At 45.4% G+C, this 22673-nt stretch overlaps 1 protein-coding gene and 1 non-coding gene across 2 annotated transcripts; both read left to right on the top strand.

Annotated features, from left to right (window-relative positions):
* The first annotated feature begins 756 nt into the window (after positions 1-756).
* On the top strand, positions 757-22304 carry LOC133525536 (116 kDa U5 small nuclear ribonucleoprotein component-like). The gene is made up of 16 exons (XM_061861827.1): positions 757-1451; positions 5780-6009; positions 6915-7166; positions 7802-8059; positions 8658-8899; positions 9417-9550; positions 9865-10051; positions 12145-12285; positions 12555-12767; positions 13363-13498; positions 15056-15254; positions 17983-18125; positions 18255-18391; positions 18773-18893; positions 19359-19551; positions 22118-22304. The coding sequence occupies exons 1-16, from the start codon at positions 1267-1269 to the stop codon at positions 22269-22271; spliced, it is 2925 nt and encodes a 974-aa protein (XP_061717811.1). The 5' UTR covers positions 757-1266; the 3' UTR covers positions 22272-22304.
* On the top strand, positions 20633-20707 carry Trnat-agu (transfer RNA threonine (anticodon AGU)). The gene has a single exon. It is a non-coding gene; the product is annotated as a tRNA-Thr (tRNA).
* Positions 22305-22673: the final 369 nt, after the last annotated feature.

Here is a 22673-nt window from a genome sequence, read left to right as displayed (position 1 = left end):
GCTCCAAGTCTTCCCAATAACCTTCGCCTCTGCAATTATAGTCCGGCGCCAGGTCTGCTTTGGACGGCAACGTTTCCTTTTTCCTTGGGGATTCCAGTCTAGGGCTTGCTTCGGTATGTGTTCAAGATCCCTTCGGAGTGTATGCCCAATCCAACTCCAATGCGCTTGATCTGCTGGTCGATCGGGGTCTCATTGCAGCATCTCCAGAGGCTGGCATTAGAGATTTTCTCGGGCCAGTATACACCGAGAATGCGGCGGAGGCAGCGGTTAACACAGACTTGTAGCTGGCGCGAGATGTCTTTTGTAATCTTCCACGTCTCGCATCCATACAGCAATACGGTTTTTACGTTTGATCGGAATATTCTGAGCTTGACCTTCCGAGTCAGGGCGGCTACCGGGAAAATCGAAATTCGTCAATTGCGGGCATTTTTCTCTGTCACTCTAATTACGAGTTAATGAGAGTAAAAGAGAAAGATCCCCACAAATTGCGAATTTCGGTTTTCGCGGTAGGCCCTCAGAGGGCCTACCGCGAACCACGTTCGACGTGTTGCCTCTCTGTCGCACTTGTGAATTCGTACGTAAGTGTGACAGGGAGGCAACACGTCGAACGTGGTTCGCGGTAGGCCCTCTGACGTCGGATGTGAACCCACGACTTCCGTCTAAGTATACTTTCAGTCTTACCAACTGAGCTATTCGGCTACTATAGTCTGTTTCCGTTTTTGTATTCTTTTATTTCATTGTATTTATAAATTGTAATTTTGTAGCAGATAATTCTGCAAAAATTCAAAAATGTACTCCTATTATGTTTAATATTTATTACATTTAACCCTTAGTCCGTAGCGGCAACATACAAGTTGCCATCATACTTAAAGCAAAAACGCATCTCTACTATAATAATTACGGTTCGAAATCGAATGACTAGAAAGGAATGTCAAATGGGTAAAGGGTTAAGATTACGGTCAGGGAAACACTTGAAATAACGCCCGGAAAACCGGGAAAAGGCAGGGAATTTTGGTTGTAGTAAATAGTGGTCACCCTGTTTCAGATTGTGAATTGCTTATCAAATAAATAAATCTTTATTATATAAAAATAAAACAAGAATGACGCTAAACTAAACGCAACTCTGATTTTGAGGTTATCTTGGAAAAGCCACAGTCCTCAGCGGCATGTCAGTGGCTTTTGTTTTGTTTTGATTGTTGTTTTTTACATAATTTGCAAGTTTAGTTTTATATTTAACCCACTTGTAACTAGCTTATCGTCGTAGACATGGACGGCGATTTGTACGATGAATTCGGGAATTACATAGGGCCGGATCTGGATTCGGATTCTGACGATGACCAGAGCGTCTACGATAACCGAGAGGGCGATGAGGATGCCATGGACGATGACGAAGACGCTGATGTGGAGCCGGAAGCCGCGCCCATGTCGGTCGTGCTGCATGAGGACAAACGGTGAGCGGTCAAAGTTAAAATCTCTATGTAATTGGTTACAGTGGTCAGTGATGTACAAGTAATTGGTGGTAAGAGTGTGGTATAAGTTATGCGGACGACATAGTAATTCTGAGCGCCATGGTCTGTGGCATTATGTACGTACATTGCTCAAAGTGTGTGTGGCCTGAACAGCAGCAGCAGCTTTGTATTTCAGGGTTAAAACGGCCAGTATGCTCTTTCAGCCTTTGAGTTCCCTGCAGCCCAAAATTAAAATGGCAGTCCTGTGGACAGAGATGTGGATCTAATTTAATATTTAGGCCAGGGGTCGCCAAATGGCGGACCGCGGTCCGCATCCGGACCGCCGACCCATTTTGTGCGGACCGCGAGAACACAGCAACTTTTGCACTACAGAGTACGTAATTTAAAATAAAAATGTATCCCCCGCATTATCTTTGTTGACGTCAATTTGAAAACGGCCGGGCGAAGTCACTAGCTAAGATAGTCCAGATAGTCCGCAACAAAAAATGACATTTTTCTCATTGATATGTAAAAAAATACCTTTGTTATTTCTGTAATTACATTTGTTTAATAAATATTTTTTCTATAAAATGTTGTGCGGACCGCGATGGTCATTTCATTTCTTAATACAGACCCCGAGCGAAACTAATTGGTGACCCCTGATTTAGGCTGTGTGGTTGCGGCCAAACTTAAAGACAATATGAACATTTAGTGGAACTGGAGGGCCTCAGGGCTCAGAGGGGCATTAGCAGGGCATTTCAGGGGGGTTTCAATCACTATTTTTAGAGGTTTCTGTTCTTCCCTGTATACCTGCAGCGTTTGGGATGCCTCACTTCTGTAGATCATTAAAAATCTTTGAGGAGGCTATGATGGGTTTAGTGTAGTTATAGGAATAACCTTTTTCAAAGTGTTATTTTAGTAACATGTGGTCCAGATACAAGAAAAAAAAAATTAAGTATGTATGAACCACATTATTTGCTCTTTGCAAGTTTGTTTCCAGCTGATTATATTTGTGTGTATAAAAGTTAAATACATGTATATTATATATCCATTTTATGTTTTTAAGGAACTACACTGTGTTTTTTTTATTTCCATTAATTTCAAGGGTGCAGAAGCTCAATAAGGCATGACTCAGGAACAAATCCATGCTCATCACACGAATACATGCCCTTACCAGAATTTGAACCCGGGATAGATAGATAGATAGAATACTCTTTATTGGCACACCTCAGTAAAAATATACAAGTAAAATAAACAATTGATTAAATTTAGAGGCAAACAACAGGCGGGATCATCAGCTCCATCCATCCATTCCTTTCTATTAATGGCGTTCCTGGTTCAAGTGGCACCCCCTATAGACTTGACTAGTCCCCATTTAACTGGTCTACTTCTTTTATGTTACTGTCTCGTTGCCAGTCTGTAATTATTTTGGTCCATTTTTCCTTACTATCCCATGTCATATGTCCTGACCATTGTCATTTTAACTTTCTTACTTTCTTAATTACGTCTTCTACTTTTGTTTTTGCTCTTATTTCTTCTGCTCTTTTATGATCTTTTAATGTGATGCTCATCATACTTCTTTTTATTTCGTTGGGTTAGTATTTTGTATGTCTCTATCAGGTCTCCACATTCTCTGCGTTCTTTCAATGTTGTGAGCTTCAGGAAGGGCAGTCTTTGTTCATAGGACATGTTTTTGAGTTTCTTCAGTATCTTGGTGGAACTATGTTGAAACTTCTCTGACATGACAAAATATCCTTGATAAAATAAGGGCTCCACACTTGAAATGCATACTCCAATATTTTTTTTTTTTTTTTTTTTTTAATTTATTTAGGCAACAAACAGTCTTGTACAAAAAATAATGTAAACATAAGTAATGTGTTAATAGACCTTGAGTGCCCTACTTTAATAATAATAAGTAGCTAGTCTAGGAGCAGTAAGCGGAAAACAAAGTTATCAGTTGGTAACAATAAAGTTAGCAGTAACTTGAGTGAATCTGTATTCATTAATCCGTGTATATGTATGCACGGGCAGGTTCGTTGATACTCGTACATACATCCACACGGGGTACACAAGAATATTATATACATAAGTTAATACCTACAATGTTACAATGTTATAAGTACTAATATGCAGAGGTTATTACAAAGGTGTAAGTATAACTACTTTTATTAATGTTACCTACTTAAAGAAACAGTTTGTTAATGTTTATAATTTCGATCTTAAGTGAGTAATAATTTGTTTTTTAAAACTTTCACAGGTTTTATACGAAAAAAGATCAATGTGGGATACATTTATATTGTAATAATTGAGACAATGGTTGAAGTAAGAATTTGAGCAATATTTTGTACGAGCGAAAGGGATAGCAAATAATTTCTTGTGGCGTGCAGTGCGTTGAGGTATTTTAAATAATAACCTACCAAGAAGTGAGGGGGAGTCAATAAAGTTGTTAATGATTTTGTATAGAAACATTATATCAAACTGTGCTCGGCGATCTTCAAGTGTCAGCAATCCATAGTGAGAAAGACTATTTTTATATGAATTTCGACTCCGTCCCATACGGAAGTCGATAGATTTGAGAAATTTCCTTTGTACACGTTCTATTCTATTGATATGACACCTAAAGAAAGGGTTCCAAATGATACACGAGAAATCTAAGATTGATCTGACTAAACTGTAGTATAATATCATGTATGTAATTTCATGTTGGAAAGGCTTACAAACCCTTAATATAAAACCAAGTTGTTTGTAAGCCCTTTGAACAATGATATCTATGTGATTATTAAAAGTAAGTTTATTATCTATTATAACCCCGAGGTCACGGACCTTGTCAACCCTGTTTATATGGTGATTATATAATTTATAATTATGTGTTATTGGATTTTTGTTACGTGTAAATGTGATAATATTGCACTTATCAGGATTAAGAAATAGTTGATTAATCTCACAATATTCAGATAGAGAATTAATATCGGCTTGAAGCTCACAACAATCATTGACTGTGTCAATAATCTTAAAAATTTTAGCATCAATATAGGCCTAACAATAACATAGGTCAATTTTGAGCATCATATCAGGCGTCAGATTCCCAAAAGCTCACGAGGTAGATAAGGCTCTTTGCTTTTTTAACAATTGCAGTTATATGTTCTTCCCATTTCAGGTCCTCAGTGATTTTGACGCCCAGATCGATTTGTGCCTTGACAGCTTTTAAGCGATATTTTAACAAATAAATATAAATTATAGCTCAAGAAGGCTTTTGTTATGGGTACTCAGACCACCGATGAAACGATTTTTAATGAAATTTGCTATGGATATATCTTAAGGCCCAATGAAGGACAGGGTAATTTATATTAATCATCATCATTCCACATGGACAGACAGAAGCTATTAATATATAAATTTAAATACATAGAAAACACCCATTACCTAGAGAAATAAATATCTGTGCTCATCACACAACTAATGCCCTTATTGAGATTCAAACCAATTTCTGTTTTAAAGGCAGAGTCACTACCACTAGGCCAGGCGGTCATCAGTTCTTATACCCTTTGTGTCCATAATCAGATCAATGATAAATTATAATCCTTTTTTACTCCATACATAATTTTCAAGATCTGTTGTCCAACAATTTGTAACTTGCTGTAATAACGAAACTCTCTTTCTAATTCCCTGTACTAGAGAGAGAGAGAGTATTAGAATATCATTAGAGTAGAGAGTTTTGCATCAAAAGTTACAAATTGTTATGCTCTGTTCTGTGCATCATTGGGGTTCCGTATTTTCAGATTGATTATTAATATGGCTTTATTTACTCTGGAACCTATTTACAATTCAAATGTAGTGTTAGTTTAGTGTTGTGTAGCATTCAACAAAAAGATCTACTTTGTCGGGGATGTGACACATATGGTTACTACCTTTAATAATCTGAAGAAATCTGTATTATATACCATACTGTAAATTCAATAATTTAAACCTAAGTTATCAAATGTGTTCATACTAAAATATCGCCTTCTTAGCTTTATCAGACCTCCTAGCAGTTGCGTTCTCACGCGCGACTCCATACATCTTGCGCGACTTCAAGTATGGACTCGTGCGCCAGAACGCAACTCATGATAGATGATCAGAAGTGTTCTTAAAATAGCGTCACGTACCCGACACTTATCTACTTTATGAGCTAAATCAATCAATCAATCAATGTTTTTGGTCAATCAAAAAACATTTATTATTATTATTATGCGCCCATATTATCCCACTGCTGGGCCAAGGCCTCCCTCTTATTCTTTCACTTATCGCGATATATATATATATATATATATATAGATGTGTTTGTAATCTAGATACTACCCGCAAGCAGTGGAAGTATACGGACCCGACGTAGAGACAGTGGTCCAAGAGGAAGACACCCAAGCGCTGGACAAGCCGCTGGTGGAGCCGGTCAAGCACAAGAAGTTCCAGATGCAGCAGCAGGAGTTGCTGGAGACCACATATGATATGGAGTATTTGGCGGACATGCTGGACAATACCAATCTAATGAGGAACGTGACTCTTATGGGGCATCTGCACAATGGTGAGGATCAACAAGTCTTTATTCTGTACTTAATTGCTTAACCTAAATTTCTGTCTAACAAAAATGCGATGACTGTACAATTTATGATGATGTCCTCCCAGACGTATCCATCGACGGCAACATCCTGACAAATAAAAAGGGTCTTAATTATTACGTGGATGGGCGCGGACGTGGCTTGTGAATCCAAATTTTGTTTTAAAAGTCCGGCAACACGAAACACAGTAGAGCTGCCCAGATGCGTTGTATGTGTAATGGTAGGAGGGCTTACGCTGAGTTTCTCGGACCTGGCGTTTGGCGGCAAGATCTTCAAGTCGGGTGTGCTCGAAGTTACTAAGACCTGTGTTCACAGCAGTTCGCCAGTCCGATCTCCGAGATGCAAGCTCCTCCCACGACTCGCATGATATGCCGGTGGCCGAAAAGTGGCGTTTTAAGACATCCTTGTAGCGTAGGTACTGCCCACCAGCCTTGCGTTTACCTGCGGCTAGCTCAGAGTAAAACACTATTTTAGGCAGTCTAGATGGTGCCATACGTACGAGTACAAGGTGCCCACACTGTATTCCTCATCAAGTAAGTACTTAGATAAGTAAGATGCATTGGATACCTACCATTCTCTCTGTGCCAATGCATGTTAATTTAATTTAATATCTACAACTATATATTCGACTATGTGTTGTCATAACAATAAAAAGGGTAGTTTTAGGATGTCCGCTAGCTGACGCGGTTGCACTGAACGGGCGCATGCACACGGGTGCCATTGTAGGTAATATACGTCGTGCGCGTCCGCGCCTGTTAGCTACGCTCATACTATTTCACGTTAACTTGCTCCGTGCAACCGCGCCAGCTAGCGGACGCCCTTATCCTTTATTTTCTTTAGGTACACCTGCTAATTAAGTAAATAATTTCAGGTAAGACTTCGTTCGTGGACTGCCTCATCCGCCAGACCCACCCCAGCACCGTGAACAACGAGACCACCATCCCCATGCGATACACAGACACCCTGTTCGTCGAGCAGGAGCGCGGGGTGTCCATAAAAGCCATGCCGGTCACACTTATGCTGAAGAATATCAAGGGAAAGTCTCACTTGCTGAATATCATGGACACCCCGGGCCATGTGAATTTTAGTGATGAAGTAACTTCTGCTTTGAGGCTTTCTGACGGTGAGTCTCTTTTGTATGTAGGTATTTTTAAATGTGTTTACATTTTTAAGTTAAGGAAAAATTCACTGCCTTATGTCAAAATGTCATTTGTCTCACCATCAAAGAAATAAACTATTTTTAATTTTTTTTCATGTGACATTTTGGAATATGAAGACATTATAGTTAACGAAAAATAACTTAAATAACTGTCATAAAACAGTCTTTGAACATGCAATTGTTTTATGGTCTTCATCAGTAGTTCCAAATGGTACGACGATGAGATGATGTTTCATGTTTGCCTAAAATATTTGAAGAATTCTCTCCATTTCTCGAGGTTCCCATCATCATATCCTAACATATTTAAAGGACATTCCAAAAATGGCGTACTTTGTCGGGGCCGCGACGCGTGAGGTATGGCAACGTATGGTCTAAGTTATCAAACGTTACCATGCTAAATATCGGCTTTTCACGTTTACCAGAAGTATTAAAAAAAAGCGTCACATACCCGACACGATTGTAGAATGCCCCTTAAACAAAATGTTTTCTAAATCATTCCAGCAATCATCCGGAAACCAGAGATAAACTAAGACCCCCGATTAATTGGAATCTCATTAGTAAAATTAATAAAAAAACTTATTTTTGTACTCTGCCAACAGGCGCGGTGCTGTTCGTTGACGCGGCAGAGGGCATAATGCTAAACACGGAGCGCCTCCTCCGGCACGCCGTGCAGGAGCGAGTGCCGCTCACGATCTGCATCAACAAGATCGACCGCCTCATGCTGGAGCTGAAGCTGCCGCCGGCAGACGCGTATTACAAGCTGAGGCATATCATAGACGAGTTGAACTCGTTGGTAGAAACCAACCAGCCTCAAGACAACCCCGACGAGCCGGCTACAGTGTTCTCGCCTTTACTGGGTAAGTCACAACATTCAGATTCCTTTGCAGCAAGTGTCTCTGGCATTAACAAAATCGACCGTCTCATGCTAGACCTGAAACTACCACCGGCAGACGCGTATTACAAGCTGGGGCATATAATAGACGAGTTGAATTCGTTGATAGAAACAAACCAGCCTCAAGACAACCCGACGAGCTGGCTACAGTGTTTTCGCCTCTTTGGTGTTTGTTTTAAAGGTTATAGCTCCGTGGAACTATGCATCTAATTACAGATGACGTGATTTGTACAAACCACGTCATTGTGCAGAATTTATTGAAATTTAGTCTTGCTCAGAAATACTTGGATACCTTGGCTGCTTCGAAATATCTGATGGCGACTGTACCAACAAAATTGACTTTTTGAGCCCGCTGAGGGCACGCCAGACTACACAGACACCGCTTACTGACGCATTTAATTAATTAATTTTGACATAAACATAAAACATTAGATAATCAATGACATGCACACATGCATTATGGCTCAGTTTAATTGGTCGGTAACTCGGTCGATATAACGTCCACATACATTAATCGAAAAAAAACCCAGTGGGTAAATAAAGTTTAATCTATCACTTGACAGGCAACGTCTGCTTCGCTTCCTCCCTCTACGACGTATGCTTCACGCTGGAGTCGTTCGCCGCCATGTACGCCGCCGCGCACCCCGCCGCGGGGCTCCGCGCCGCCGACATGGCCGCGTGGTTGTGGGGCGACGTCTACTTCAACACGAAGACCAGGCGCTTCACGAAGAAGCAGCCGCACGCGTCCGCGCAGCGAAGCTTCGTCGAGTTCATTCTTGAGCCGCTCTACAAGATCTTCGCTCAGGTATGTCGTGATATCAACGCACCCCACCTCAGGGCTCCGCGCCGCCGACATGGCCGCGTGGTTGTGGGGCGACGTCTACTTCAACACGAAGACCAGGCGCTTCACGAAGAAGCAGCCGCACGCGTCCGCGCAGCGAAGCTTCGTCGAGTTCATTCTTGAGCCGCTCTACAAGATCTTCGCTCAGGTATGTCGTGATATCAACGCACCCCACCTCAGGGCTCCGCGCCGCCGACATGGCCGCGTGGTTGTGGGGCGACGTCTACTTCAACACGAAGACCAGGCGCTTCACGAAGAAGCAGCCGCACGCGTCCGCGCAGCGAAGCTTCGTCGAGTTCATTCTTGAGCCGCTCTACAAGATCTTCGCTCAGGTATGTATAGAAGGCATTGAGGTTCACGAAAAACTTATTACCGATCATAATACCTTATGTTAATTGTGCGAATAGGTACCGTAGATTGACATACCTTCATATTAAATATTATGTGTTATGAAATAAATAAGTCTCAATTCATTGTGCAGGTGGTCGGGGACGTGGACGACACGCTGCCGGCGGTGCTGGCCGAGCTGGACATCAAGCTGTCCAAGCAGGAGTCCAAGCTCAACGTGCGCCCGCTGCTGCGGCTCGTGTGCAGCCGCCTGTTCGGGGACTTCCGGTACTTACCGTGACAGCGTAGTGCGGTACAGACCGCAGGTCTACAATGTGCAAGATTGCCGGTCAAATATCAAAAGTGCGACCAAAATAAGAAAGATGTCAAAAATTATATGCGTAAATTATTTAGTGTAACCGTATATTCCAAAATATATAGATCGACTCATTCACAAAAACGCGTGCCTTGACTCGTAATGTCATTATTAAAGGTTAGAGACAAATCTGCGCGTCATCGTGGTGACACGAACTATATAAGCCACCATATCTCTTGAATACAGCTTTTCTTATTTTCCATCCACAAATATGTTTGTTTTCCAGAGGTTTCGTGGAGATGGTGGTCCGTCACGTTCCGTCCCCGCTGGACGCGGCCCCGCGCAAAGTGGCCCACACGTACCGCGGCACCGAGGGCGCGCTGTGCGACGACATGCGCGCCTGCGACCAGTCGGGCCGACTAGTCGCGCACACCACCAAGATGTACCCCACTGACGACTGCAGCTTCTTCTTGGTGAGTTTAGTTGTGGGGAAACAGTCGTACACACGTACTGTGGCGCCTGCGACCAGTTGGGCCGACTAGTCGCGCACACCACCAAGATGTGTACCCCACTGACGACTGCAGCTTCTTCTTGGTGAGTTTACTTGTGGGGAAACAGTCGCACACACGTACTGTGGCGCCTGCGACCAGTTGGGCCGACTAGTCGCGCACACCACCAAGATGTACCCCACTGACGACTGCAGCTTCTTCTTGGTGAGTTTAGTTGTGGGGAAACAGTCGCACACACGTACTGTGGCGCCTGCGACCAGTCGGGCCGACTAGTCGCGCACACCACCAAGATGTACCCCACTGACGACTGCAGCTTCTTCTTGGTGAGTTTAGTTGTGGGGAAACAGTCGTACACACGTACTGTGGCGCCTGCGACCAGTTGGGCCGACTAGTCGCGCACACCACCAAGATGTGTACCCCACTGACGACTGCAGCTTCTTCTTGGTGAGTTTACTTGTGGGGAAACAGTCGCACACACGTACTGTGGCGCCTGCGACCAGTTGGGCCGACTAGTCGCGCACACCACCAAGATGTACCCCACTGACGACTGCAGCTTCTTCTTGGTGAGTTTAGTTGTTGGGAAACAGTTGCACACACGTACTGTGCATTATATAATGTCGGGCCGACTAGTCGCGCACACCACCAAGATGTACCCCACTGACGACTGCAGCTTCTTCTTGGTGAGTTTAGTTGTGGGGAAACAGTCGTACACACGTACTGTGGCGCCTGCGACCAGTTGGGCCGACTAGTCGCGCACACCACCAAGATGTGTACCCCACTGACGACTGCAGCTTCTTCTTGGTGAGTTTACTTGTGGGGAAACAGTCGCACACACGTACTGTGGCGCCTGCGACCAGTTGGGCCGACTAGTCGCGCACACCACCAAGATGTACCCCACTGACGACTGCAGCTTCTTCTTGGTGAGTTTAGTTGTGGGGAAACAGTCGCACACACGTACTGTGGCGCCTGCGACCAGTTGGGCCGACTAGTCGCGCACACCACCAAGATGTACCCCACGGACGACTGCAGCTTCTTCTTGGTGAGTTTAGTTGTGGGGAAACAGTCGCACACACGTACTGTGGCGCCTGCGACCAGTTGGGCCGACTAGTCGCGCACACCACCAAGATGTACCCCACTGACGACTGCAGCTTCTTCTTGGTGAGTTTAGTTGTGGGGAAACAGTCGCACACACGTACTGTGGCGCCTGCGACCAGTCGGGCCGACTAGTCGCGCACACCACCAATATGTACCTCACTGACGACTGCAGCTTCTTCTTGGTGAGTTTAGTTGTTGGGAAAATGTCGCACACACGTACTGTGGCGCCTGCGACCAGTCGGGCCGACTAGTCGCACACACCACCAAGATGTACCCCACTGACGACTGCAGCTTCTTCTTGGTGAGTTTAGTTGTTGGGAAACAGTTGCACACACGTACTGTGCATTATATAATGTCGGGCCGACTAGTCGCACACACCACCAAGATGTACCCCACTGACGACTGCAGCTTCTTCTTGGTGACTTTAGTTGTGGGGAAAATGTCGCACACACGTACTGTGGCGCCTGCGACCAGTCGGGCCGACTAGTCGCACACACCACCAAGATGTACCCCACTGACGACTGCAGCTTCTTCTTGGTGAGTTAAGTTGTTGGGAAACAGTCGCACACACGTATTGCCGTTCAGACGAAATAAATGTTAGGGTTGTTTATGCATCGTCTTGTATCCAGAGAATACAACATCAACCCGGTAATATCCGACTTCTGAGATTTTGGGATATTACTACTTGTACGAGTATTTTAACTTTATTAATGTGTTACAAACATAATAACAACCAATTTACAGTAAATATTCCAAGATGTCTTCACTATAGCTTGTCCGTACTCGAACTGGCCGCTTGTCACTGTTACCCGCCTTTTTGTAACAATTCAAAATGGCGGGAACCAGTGACAAGTAGGAGTCAATTGATGCTCTTTTATAAGCTTGCTATAAATAAAAGTATGGATAGCCAAAATAGAAGCTGTTTATAAGGAACGATCGTCAGAGCTAGAGCCCCTGCGCAGGTGCTGGCGCGCGTGATGGCGGGCACGCTGTACGCGGGGCAGGCCGTGCGCGTGCTCGGCGAGAACTACAGCTCGCAGGACGAGGAGGACTCGCGCGTCATGCACGTCGGCCGGCTGTGGATACACGAGGCCAGGTACAAGGTACCGTTGCTACTTTAAATATGTACTCATATTGAAGCTTGTGTTTTTTATTAGGTAACTCTCTGATCGCCAAATACTTCATAAACAATTTTACAACCAAAGTGCCAAAAAATTGTCAAAGATACAGGAAAAAATGTTTTGAATTATTTACACCAATAAAAGAAAGAAGGATCGCGTAGAATTCTAATAAACAATGTTTACCTAGGTTTGTCTATAATGAAGTAAAAGGTAAAAGCATTTGCGCAAACTAAATTTATGATATTTATTAGGTGGAGTTAAATCGTGTTCCCGCCGGTTGCTGGGCCCTGGTGGAAGGCATCGACCAGCCCATAGTGAAGACCTGCACGGTCGTCGGAGCCGACGAGACGGAGGAGCTGCACACGTTCCGGCCGCTCCGGTTCGACACGCAGGCTGTCGTCAAGATAGCCGTGGAGCCCGTCAACCCTTCGGAGCTGCCCAAGATGCTGGACGGCCTGAGGAAGGTGAGATACATATACTGAGGTCTGGTATGCTCTACAATCGAGGTCAAATATGGAGCTCTATAGAAGTTTGAGAAAAGGCTAATGTAGTGCTAAAATTGGAAGCATGCCGTCAAACATCAAAAGTACTATCAAAATCAGAATGTGGTCATTACAAGTATTCAGAAATAATAGATATGATATAGCGTAAATTATTTGCTCTTCGTATTTTTCAATCCCCTAATAAGAACTTTACGTTTAAGTATATAGACTGTGGATGAAATCATGGTTGTCCACAAAAAGTGCGAGGTTACGACGAAATGGAAGTAAACTGGTTTGTTTACGTTGTTTTAACTCTACTTGACTTTGTATTTGTTGTAACAACTTTCATTTTTACCATGGTGCAATAAACGTTATTTCGTTTAAGAGTTGGGCGTAATTTAGAGACAAGAATCCAATCCACAAAAATCTGTTAAAATTGAACTTTCTGTCACAAAGAATATCTGTTTAAATGGCAAATATTATAGGCTGGATCAGTTTCGCCAAATTACGTCCAACATTCAAGTTGGTGAAACAGGAGCTTTGGTAAATTAGGTATGGTATTATGTACACTGTTCAGGTGAACAAGTCGTACCCGCTGCTGTCGACGCGCGTGGAGGAGAGCGGCGAGCACGTGGTGCTCGGCACGGGCGAGCTGTACCTCGACTGCGTCATGCACGACCTGCGGGACATGTACTCCGAGATAGACATCAAAGGTACGCCCTTATTTATTTATTTAAACTTTATTGCACATCCAAAAAAGGCACAAATTGCGAACTTCATGCCTCATGGCACCATAGGGCCAAACAGACAAATATCAAGGTGGGTGCAGTGAGAACCGTTTAGAAGCAATCAAGTAAACAAAATTATCTAGACATTTCGTAATATATAAATTATAATTTTAGCCTCCAGTCGCCCACTGCTGAGCATAGCCCTCTCTTCTAGTAGATACGCCACTTGTCCCAGTCCTGAGCTAAGCTCATCCAGAAGTGATTTGCAATCTTCCGAATGTCATCCACCCCACGGGCTAACGGACGCCAGGCGCTTCTTCGAAAGCGGCCACCAATCCGTCAACATTTTGGTCCACCTGCCTTCACTCTGCCTGGCAACATGCCCGCCCAACGCGGACTTACGGTCGCCTGGGTCACTCTTAAAACTCTGGTTTTGTGGTATTTAAAATATCCAAACACACATCATTATGGCAGTTATAAGCCATTTCCATAATGCCTCATCTTGTTAGCGTGTTAGTAGATCGTAATATAACATTTCTTCTATCAAACTGTGCTAATATTGTCGCCACCACCAGGCCTGGGTCTGGCCGACGTACTAAATTATAATAATAAAAGTTGTTTCTTTTACATTTCGTTTAAACTGACAATAGCTAGTTGACAATTTTTATTAATGGTATCAATCGATCAGGTTTGGTTTGAGGATCAAATGTCTATATGGACCCATTGCGTTAAAGCAATACAAAAGTCACAAATGATAGTCAAAGACTGACAGTACAACTTTACTGACGAAACGCTCCTAACAAAATGGCCATACACCGTGACGTCACGATGGAACGTCACTATTGCTTTGAAGCCGTTTCGAGGAATGGAAAACAAAGAAATTGCAATTTTGTACGTGAAATATTGCTTTGATGTGTATAGTTGCTACGATTGAATGTAAGGAATCGAATGTTACAGTCACGTCTGAAAATATCGATACAAACTAGAGTCCCAAAAATATGTGACGTGTATACAACACGACCTTATTGCTTATATAATAAGATGTATACATATTTTTGGCACTTTATCGTTCGTATATATATTTTCAGACGTGACCGTACGATTTTTTATTTCCTTTTTGGATGTTTTTAAAAAACTTAAATTTTGAAAGTTTAATGTCTCGTTCTTTTTTAGTTTTTCCCATATATTTTTTATGTATATTCATTTATTGTAGTAAATTGCTGGTCTTCTATCTATTACTTAGATTTAGTTAAAAAATGGACGGGACACATCTGCCGTATGCCGGATGACCTGTGGGCCAAAACAGCCACCCGTTGGGTCCCACAGGTTGTAAGGCGCCACGGTAGACCTCGTCGGAGATGGCGGGACGAACTTGACGCCTTTGACAGACTGGTGGGAGACTTCCGAGGATAGAGACACGTGGAAGAATAAAAGGAAGGCCTTTGCCCAGCAATGGGAAAATATGGGCTCATAATAATAATAGTTATATAATTGAACATGTATCAATAACCCTATTGTAAGTATATTTCAATCCCATTTCAGTCGCCGACCCAGTAGTATCGTTCTGCGAGACGGTGGTGGAGACATCCTCGCTGAAGTGCTTCGCGGAGACTCCCAACAAGCGCAACAAGCTGACGATGATAGCCGAGCCCTTGGAGAGAGGCCTGGCCGAGGACATCGAGGCGGGCGCCGTGTGCGTCACGTGGGACAGGCGCAAGCTGGGCGAGTTCTTCCAGAACAAGTCAGTACACGTCTAGTAGCACGGACTCTGAGATCAAGCTGACATGATAGCCGAGCCCTTGGAGAGAGGCCTGGCCGAGGACATCGAGGCGGGCGCCGTGTGCGTCACGTGGGACAGGCGCAAGCTGGGCGAGTTCTTCCAGAACAAGTCAGTACACGTCTAGTAGCACGGACTCTGAGATCAAGCTGACATGATAGCCGAGCCCTTGGAGAGAGGCCTGGCCGAGGACATCGAGGCGGGCGCCGTGTGCGTCACGTGGGACAGGCGCAAGCTGGGCGAGTTCTTCCAGAACAAGTCAGTACACGTCTAGTAGCACGGACTCTGAGATCAAGCTGACATGATAGCCGAGCCCTTGGAGAGAGGCCTGGCCGAGGACATCGAGGCGGGCGCCGTGTGCGTCACGTGGGACAGGCGCAAGCTGGGCGAGTTCTTCCAGAACAAGTCAGTACACGTCTAGTAGCACGGACTCTGAGATCAAGCTGACATGATAGCCGAGCCCTTGGAGAGAGGCCTGGCCGAGGACATCGAGGCGGGCGCCGTGTGCGTCACGTGGGACAGGCGCAAGCTGGGCGAGTTCTTCCAGAACAAGTCAGTACACGTCTAGTAGCACGGACTCTGAGATCAAGCTGACATGATAGCCGAGCCCTTGGAGAGAGGCCTGGCCGAGGACATCGAGGCGGGCGCCGTGTGCGTCACGTGGGACAGGCGCAAGCTGGGCGAGTTCTTCCAGAACAAGTCAGTACACGTCTAGTAGCACGGACTCTGAGATCAAGCTGACATGATAGCCGAGCCCTTGGAGAGAGGCCTGGCCGAGGACATCGAGGCGGGCGCCGTGTGCGTCACGTGGGACAGGCGCAAGCTGGGCGAGTTCTTCCAGAACAAGTCAGTACACGTCTAGTAGCACGGACTCTGAGATCAAGCTGACATGATAGCCGAGCCCTTGGAGAGAGGCCTGGCCGAGGACATCGAGGCGGGCGCCGTGTGCGTCACGTGGGACAGGCGCAAGCTGGGCGAGTTCTTCCAGAACAAGTCAGTACACGTCTAGTAGCACGGACTCTGAGATCAAGCTGACATGATAGCCGAGCCCTTGGAGAGAGGCCTGGCCGAGGACATCGAGGCGGGCGCCGTGTGCGTCACGTGGGACAGGCGCAAGCTGGGCGAGTTCTTCCAGAACAAGTCAGTACACGTCTAGTAGCACGAACTCTGAGATCAAGCTGACATGATAGCCGAGCCCTTGGAGAGAGGCCTGGCCGAGGACATCGAGGCGGGCGCCGTGTGCGTCACGTGGGACAGGCGCAAGCTGGGCGAGTTCTTCCAGAACAAGTCAGTACACGTCTAGTAGCACGGACTCTGAGATCAAGCTGACATGATAGCCGAGCCCTTGGAGAGAGGCCTGGCCGAGGACATCGAGGCGGGCGCCGTGTGCGTCACGTGGGACAGGCGCAAGCTGGGCGAGTTCTTCCAGAACAAGTCAGTACACGTCTAGTAGCACGGACTCTGAGATCAAGCTGACATGATAGCCGAGCCCTTGGAGAGAGGCCTGGCCGAGGACATCGAGGCGGGCGCCGTGTGCGTCACGTGGGACAGGCGCAAGCTGGGCGAGTTCTTCCAGAACAAGTCAGTACACGTCTAGTAGCACGGACTCTGAGATCAAGCTGACATGATAGCCGAGCCCTTGGAGAGAGGCCTGGCCGAGGACATCGAGGCGGGCGCCGTGTGCGTCACGTGGGACAGGCGCAAGCTGGGCGAGTTCTTCCAGAACAAGTCAGTACACGTCTAGTAGCACGGACTCTGAGATCAAGCTGACATGATAGCCGAGCCCTTGGAGAGAGGCCTGGCCGAGGACATCGAGGCGGGCGCCGTGTGCGTCACGTGGGACAGGCGCAAGCTGGGCGAGTTCTTCCAGAACAAGTCAGTACACGTCTAGTAGCACGAACTCTGAGATCAAGCTGACATGATAGCCGAGCCCTTGGAGAGAGGCCTGGCCGAGGACATCGAGGCGGGCGCCGTGTGCGTCACGTGGGACAGGCGCAAGCTGGGCGAGTTCTTCCAGAACAAGTCAGTACACGTCTAGTAGCACGGACTCTAGTGTGTCGAGACTGAAGCTAGCCACAGCTGAGCGTTGGAGAGACTAGGCGCGACTTTTTCCTCTTTGTATTCGTTAAAAATTTACAGCCACATTTTCTCCTCATTAATTTTAAGTAACAGTTTCTTAGTGATCGGAGCGGTGGTGGCCGAGTGGATATGATGTCGGACGTTAAATACGAATGTCGGGGGTTTTAATCCTGGCTCGCACGAATGGCTTTTTCGAAACTTGCGTTCGGAATATCATTTGATATTTACCACTTTTGAGGCAAACATTATGTGGGAACCTGCATACATCCGCGAATAAATTAAAATGCATCTCAATCACATTGGGCCAGCGTGGGGGTCTAGCCCTCTCGCGTATGAGAGGAGGCCTGTGCCCAGCACAGGGACGTATATAGGGGTGGTATTCCATATGGCCAATATCTTGGTCCAATGTGTATTCGCCTCTCAAATTTTGTTTAATGAGTGAGACGCAATGCACATTGGACCAAGATATTGGACAGATGATTATCTTAGCGAAGCTCTTATGTTTGAAGTATATAATTTTTCAAGATTCTACATACAGCTGTTTATAAGGCGGTGCATGTTCTGTATATCGGGACCGTGTAATGCTCATATTGTTTTGTTTGAACCGTGTCAGGTACGACTGGGACTTGCTCGCCGCGCGGTCGATCTGGGCGTTCGGGCCCACGGCGGCCGGCCCCAACATCCTGGTCGACGACACGCTGCCCTCCGAGGTCGACAAGCATCTGCTGGCCTCCGTCAAGGAGAGCATCGTGCAAGGTATCTCACTACCTTTTACTAACTTGCAATGTTTGTATGTATAGACCCACTTCCCACATCCCTGAAACATACAATATATGTAAGTCGTTATTCCATATGGGGATTACATTTAATTTGATTGTCTCTCAGGGTTCCAATGGGGCACACGCGAAGGCCCACTATGCGAGGAGCCGATCCGCAACGTGAAGTTCAAGATTCTCGACGCGGTCATAGCGCAAGAGCCGTTGCACCGAGGAGGAGGACAGATCATCCCCACAGCTCGCCGAGTGAGTATCTCTCTACGTATATCCATTTAGATTTATATTCTGGTAACATTTCGGTGTTACAACACAACTCATTATAATTTACTTTTATATAACATTTATATTTGGATTGCTTTTGCTTGTCAGACAGTTATGCCACTTATGCCGATATTTCAATTTGTCAATCCCTCTTTATTGCTAGAAAATTTTTATAAGTGTAATAATACTAATAATGTATCCCATCGCGCGATGGCTGCGCTGCGCGGCGAGTGGCAGTACGCGGCGCGCGGCTAACGTGACCGCTACTCGTGCACTGTTAGTGCTCGGTAATGGAGACTAGCGCTCCGAAACATGTCGCGCGAGTTTACCGTTAAAGTTAGCGTAATAATAATGACCGTTGTTCAGGTGGCATATTCGGCGTTCCTGATGGCGACGCCGCGCCTCATGGAGCCGTACCTGTTCGTGGAAGTGCAGGCGCCCGCCGACTGCGTGTCCGCCGTCTACACCGTGCTCGCCAAACGGAGAGGTATAATAATACTACTCGTACTGATTATAAACTTAATCTAAAGACTAAGGGGCAAAGGGTTAACTAGCTAAACACAGTTGTTTCGGAATGCAACCGGCTCCTTTCCCAGTTTCTAAGTCCCTGCTGAGATTCCTAGTGGTGTATTAGAGTTATTTCTAAAATGGACTCTAATTTTGCTCTAAATTGATGATTTTTAGAGTTGAACGAATCAGCTTTAAGGCCGACACCAATCTGTCCACGACATTTAAACTTTAATCGAAATCTTTGCTTATAAATAATATATTACTTTTGTGTTATACGTCGCTTCTTCTACAAGTGATTTGCTCTCTGATAGACCTGCAAAAATTCAGATACATATTAAATTGAAAACGTGATTTCTTGGTAACTCCAGAGACATTTTTGGTAACGCCAATTATTGGGATTCTGAAGTAAAGTGCGATGTTCTTAACGTGGCACGTTCCGCAGGTCACGTGACACAAGACGCGCCCGTGCCGGGCTCGCCGCTCTACACGATCAAAGCGTTCGTGCCCGCCATCGACTCGTTCGGCTTCGAGACGGACTTGCGGACGCACACGCAGGGCCAGGCCTTCTGTCTGCAGGTGTTCCACCACTGGCAGATCGTGCCGGGAGACCCGCTCGACAAGAGCATAGTCATCAGGTAACAACAACGACAGCAACAACCTAGAGGCCTTCTGTCTGCAGGTGTTCCACCACTGGCAGATCGTACCGGGAGACCCGCTCGACAAGAGCATAGTTATCAGGTAACAACAACGACAGCAACAACCTAGAGGCCTTCTGTCTGCAGGTGTTCCACCACTGGCAGATCGTGCCGGGAGACCCGCTCGACAAGAGCATAGTCATCAGGTAACAACAACGACAGCAACAACCTAGAGGCCTTCTGTCTGCAGGTGTTCCACCACTGGCAGGTCGTGCCGGGAGACCCGCTCGACAAGAGCATAGTCATCAGGTAACAACAACGAGAACAACAACCTACAGGCCTTCTGTATGCAGGTGTTCCACCATTGGCAGGTCGTGCCGGGAGACCCGCTCGACAAAAGCATAGTCATCAGGTAACAACAACGACAACAACAACCTAGAGGCCTTCTGTCTGCAGGTGTTCCACCATTGGCAGGTCGTGCCGGGAGACCCGCTCGACAAGAGCATAGTCATCAGGTAACAACAACGACAGCAACAACCTAGAGGCCTTCTGTCTGCAGGTGTTCCACCACTGGCAGATCGTACCGGGAGACCCGCTCGACAAGAGCATAGTCATCAGGTAACAACAACGACAGCAACAACCTAGAGGCCTTCTGTCTGCAGGTGTTCCACCACTGGCAGGTAGTGCCGGGAGACCCGCTCGACAAGAGCATAATCATCAGGTAACAACAGCGACAACAACAACCCAGATCTTAAAAACGACCCCACGTGTACTGCGCCGCGAGCGACTCCACCTGTACTGCGCGCAGCTTGACAACGTCAAACATTGTAATGGTGCGCAAGATGATACACATATTAGACATATAGAATTCAATTTTTGCAAATCAAAAACTTTTAGTTATCAATCACAACTTTTTTTAATAGCGGGAAATTGTGTATTGGATATTTAAAGCTGCGGGCGGGGTAGATTGGAGAAGGGATAACTTAGTAATACATGAAGAAGTATAACACTCTTACTGTAGAGGTCGCTAGGGCCTCCTTAAGACTCATATATGGTGGAAATATTCGCTGTTTTCGGTAAGGTCTTGGTAGCTCAGACGTCAGAATACACTGGGCTAGTGACCCAGTGGTCGTGGGTTCAAGTCCCACCCAAGACAGTGTTTATTCCTCTTTTATTTGGTTTCCAAGGTAATAGCATCGTTCGCAGATGTTTCTGCTTGCCACAACATTATAGTATTTTTCCTACTCCTCTACTGTTATCTGTCATTTATGCATTCATTAACACGAATATAAGAACATACATAAAAGATTTCAAGAAAAGTCTATATTGTCTATTCCTCATAAAAGCTCTTGTGCTTTTATAAGCTATAATGTTACTGCGATTAATGGCTACCAACCTAACAAAACCAAAACGAATACAGTTTTAAACTAAGTGCATTGATGTCAACTTACAAAATATTCATTTGGTTGCATAGTAAAAATAATTACTTCATAAGTCAGAAACACGCATGTGACACCCGTAATATAGCAACACCCATAGACTACGAAGACCGCTTAGCGTTGCTTGTTAGTCTCCGTAGGCTACGGTGGCCAAAATTGAGAAAAAACTGTCCAAAAAATGAATTTAGCAAGTAGCAAGTACCAGGGCCTCATGAGTTACGAGGAAGTGTCGCCGACCGGCCGGCCGCGGCCCGGCGCGGGCTGGGCGCGGAACAAAGTATGCTCGCGCGTCTTGGCTATATACTTTTGCTGTAATTTGTTTACCTAAATTAAGATTTATTTTTGTTGACTCGTAGGAAAAATATTGTATGCAACGTTGTATAAGTAGGTCAAAAAATTCTCGTGGCGTATTCCTTTACAATGTTCGCCTACGCCTTCGGCTCCGGCTCACATTGTAACTCACGCCACTCGCCTTTTTTGACCCTTATACAACTGTTGCATAAAATACTATTATGCAACAGTTGTATAAGAAGGCCCGCCCCGGGCCGCGGCCGGCCGGTCGGCGACACCTCCTCGTAACTCATGAGGCCCTGGTACTTGCTACTTGCTAAATTAATTTTTTGGACAGTTTTTTCTCAATTTTGGCCACCGTAGCCTACGGAGACTAACAAGCAACGCTAAGCGGTCTTCGTAGTCTATGGGTGTTGCTATATTACGGGTGTCACATGCGTGTTTCTGACTTATGAAGTAATTATGTTTACTATGCAACCAAATGAATATTTTGTAAGTTGGCATCAATGCACTTAGTTTAAAACTGTATTCGTTTTGGTTTTGTTAGGTTGGTAGCCATTAATCGCAGTAACATATAGCTTATAAAAGCACAAGAGCTTTTATGAGGAATAGACAATATAGACTTTTCTTGAAATCTTTTATATATGTTCTTATATTCGTGTTAATGAATGCATAAATGACAGATAACAGTAGAGGAGTAGGAAAATTTAGTAATACATGTCAGATAAGTGGATCACGTTTTTTGAAGTTAAAAATATAAGAGCCCCGTCTATGTCCCGTCGCTGGGTATAGTTCTCTAAGAGCTAGGTAAATATGAAGTTGTCTATAACGGTCAGGCCGCTGGAGCCGCAGCCCGCCACGCACCTGGCGCGCGAGTTCATGGTGAAGACGCGGCGCCGCAAGGGCCTCAGCGAGGACGTCTCCATCAACAAGTTCTTCGACGACCCCATGCTGCTCGAGCTGGCGAGGCAGGACGTGCAGTTCAATTAGTATTCTACTTGTTAATAAATCTCACTAAATATCCTCATTGTTTTTCTGGGTTTCTTACCATAGCGTACACAAATATTAAAATTGAACTTATAGTTCGTTCGCGTTAAGAATTCATTAAATTAATTCATTGTCCACCAAGCCGCCGACATAGCGATGTTGGTAACCAATCAAATCGTTGCTATTTATAAAATATGCCTGGTCACTGTGAACTTGACTTTCTTATTAGGAACGATTTGATTGATTCCGGGCTTGGCTAGGCTGGCGGATGATTTTAACGCGAACGAACTAGGTATTGTATGAACCTAATCACTCAGTCTCATCAACAATATTCATCTGAGGTGACATTTCAATTTTACTCAGCATCACACTAGCCAGCTAGTGCAGCCGTGTGAACCTGGTCAC

This window comes from Cydia pomonella, chromosome 1, assembly GCF_033807575.1.
Source record: "Cydia pomonella isolate Wapato2018A chromosome 1, ilCydPomo1, whole genome shotgun sequence".
Lineage (NCBI taxonomy): Eukaryota > Metazoa > Arthropoda > Insecta > Lepidoptera > Tortricidae > Cydia > Cydia pomonella.
This window is presented reverse-complemented; position numbering and strand designations above follow the sequence as displayed.

Excerpts from the sequence above, each read along its gene's own strand:
- LOC133525536 (XM_061861827.1), top strand. The coding sequence starts at position 1,267 with ATGGACGGCGATTTGTACGATGAATTCGGGAATTACATAGGGCCGGAT. Across the intron at positions 13,499-15,055 it reads CTCCGAGATAGACATCAAAG|TCGCCGACCCAGTAGTATCG; the intron begins GTACGCCCTTAT and ends ATCCCATTTCAG. Across the intron at positions 18,392-18,772 it reads TCATCCCCACAGCTCGCCGA|GTGGCATATTCGGCGTTCCT; the intron begins GTGAGTATCTCT and ends ACCGTTGTTCAG.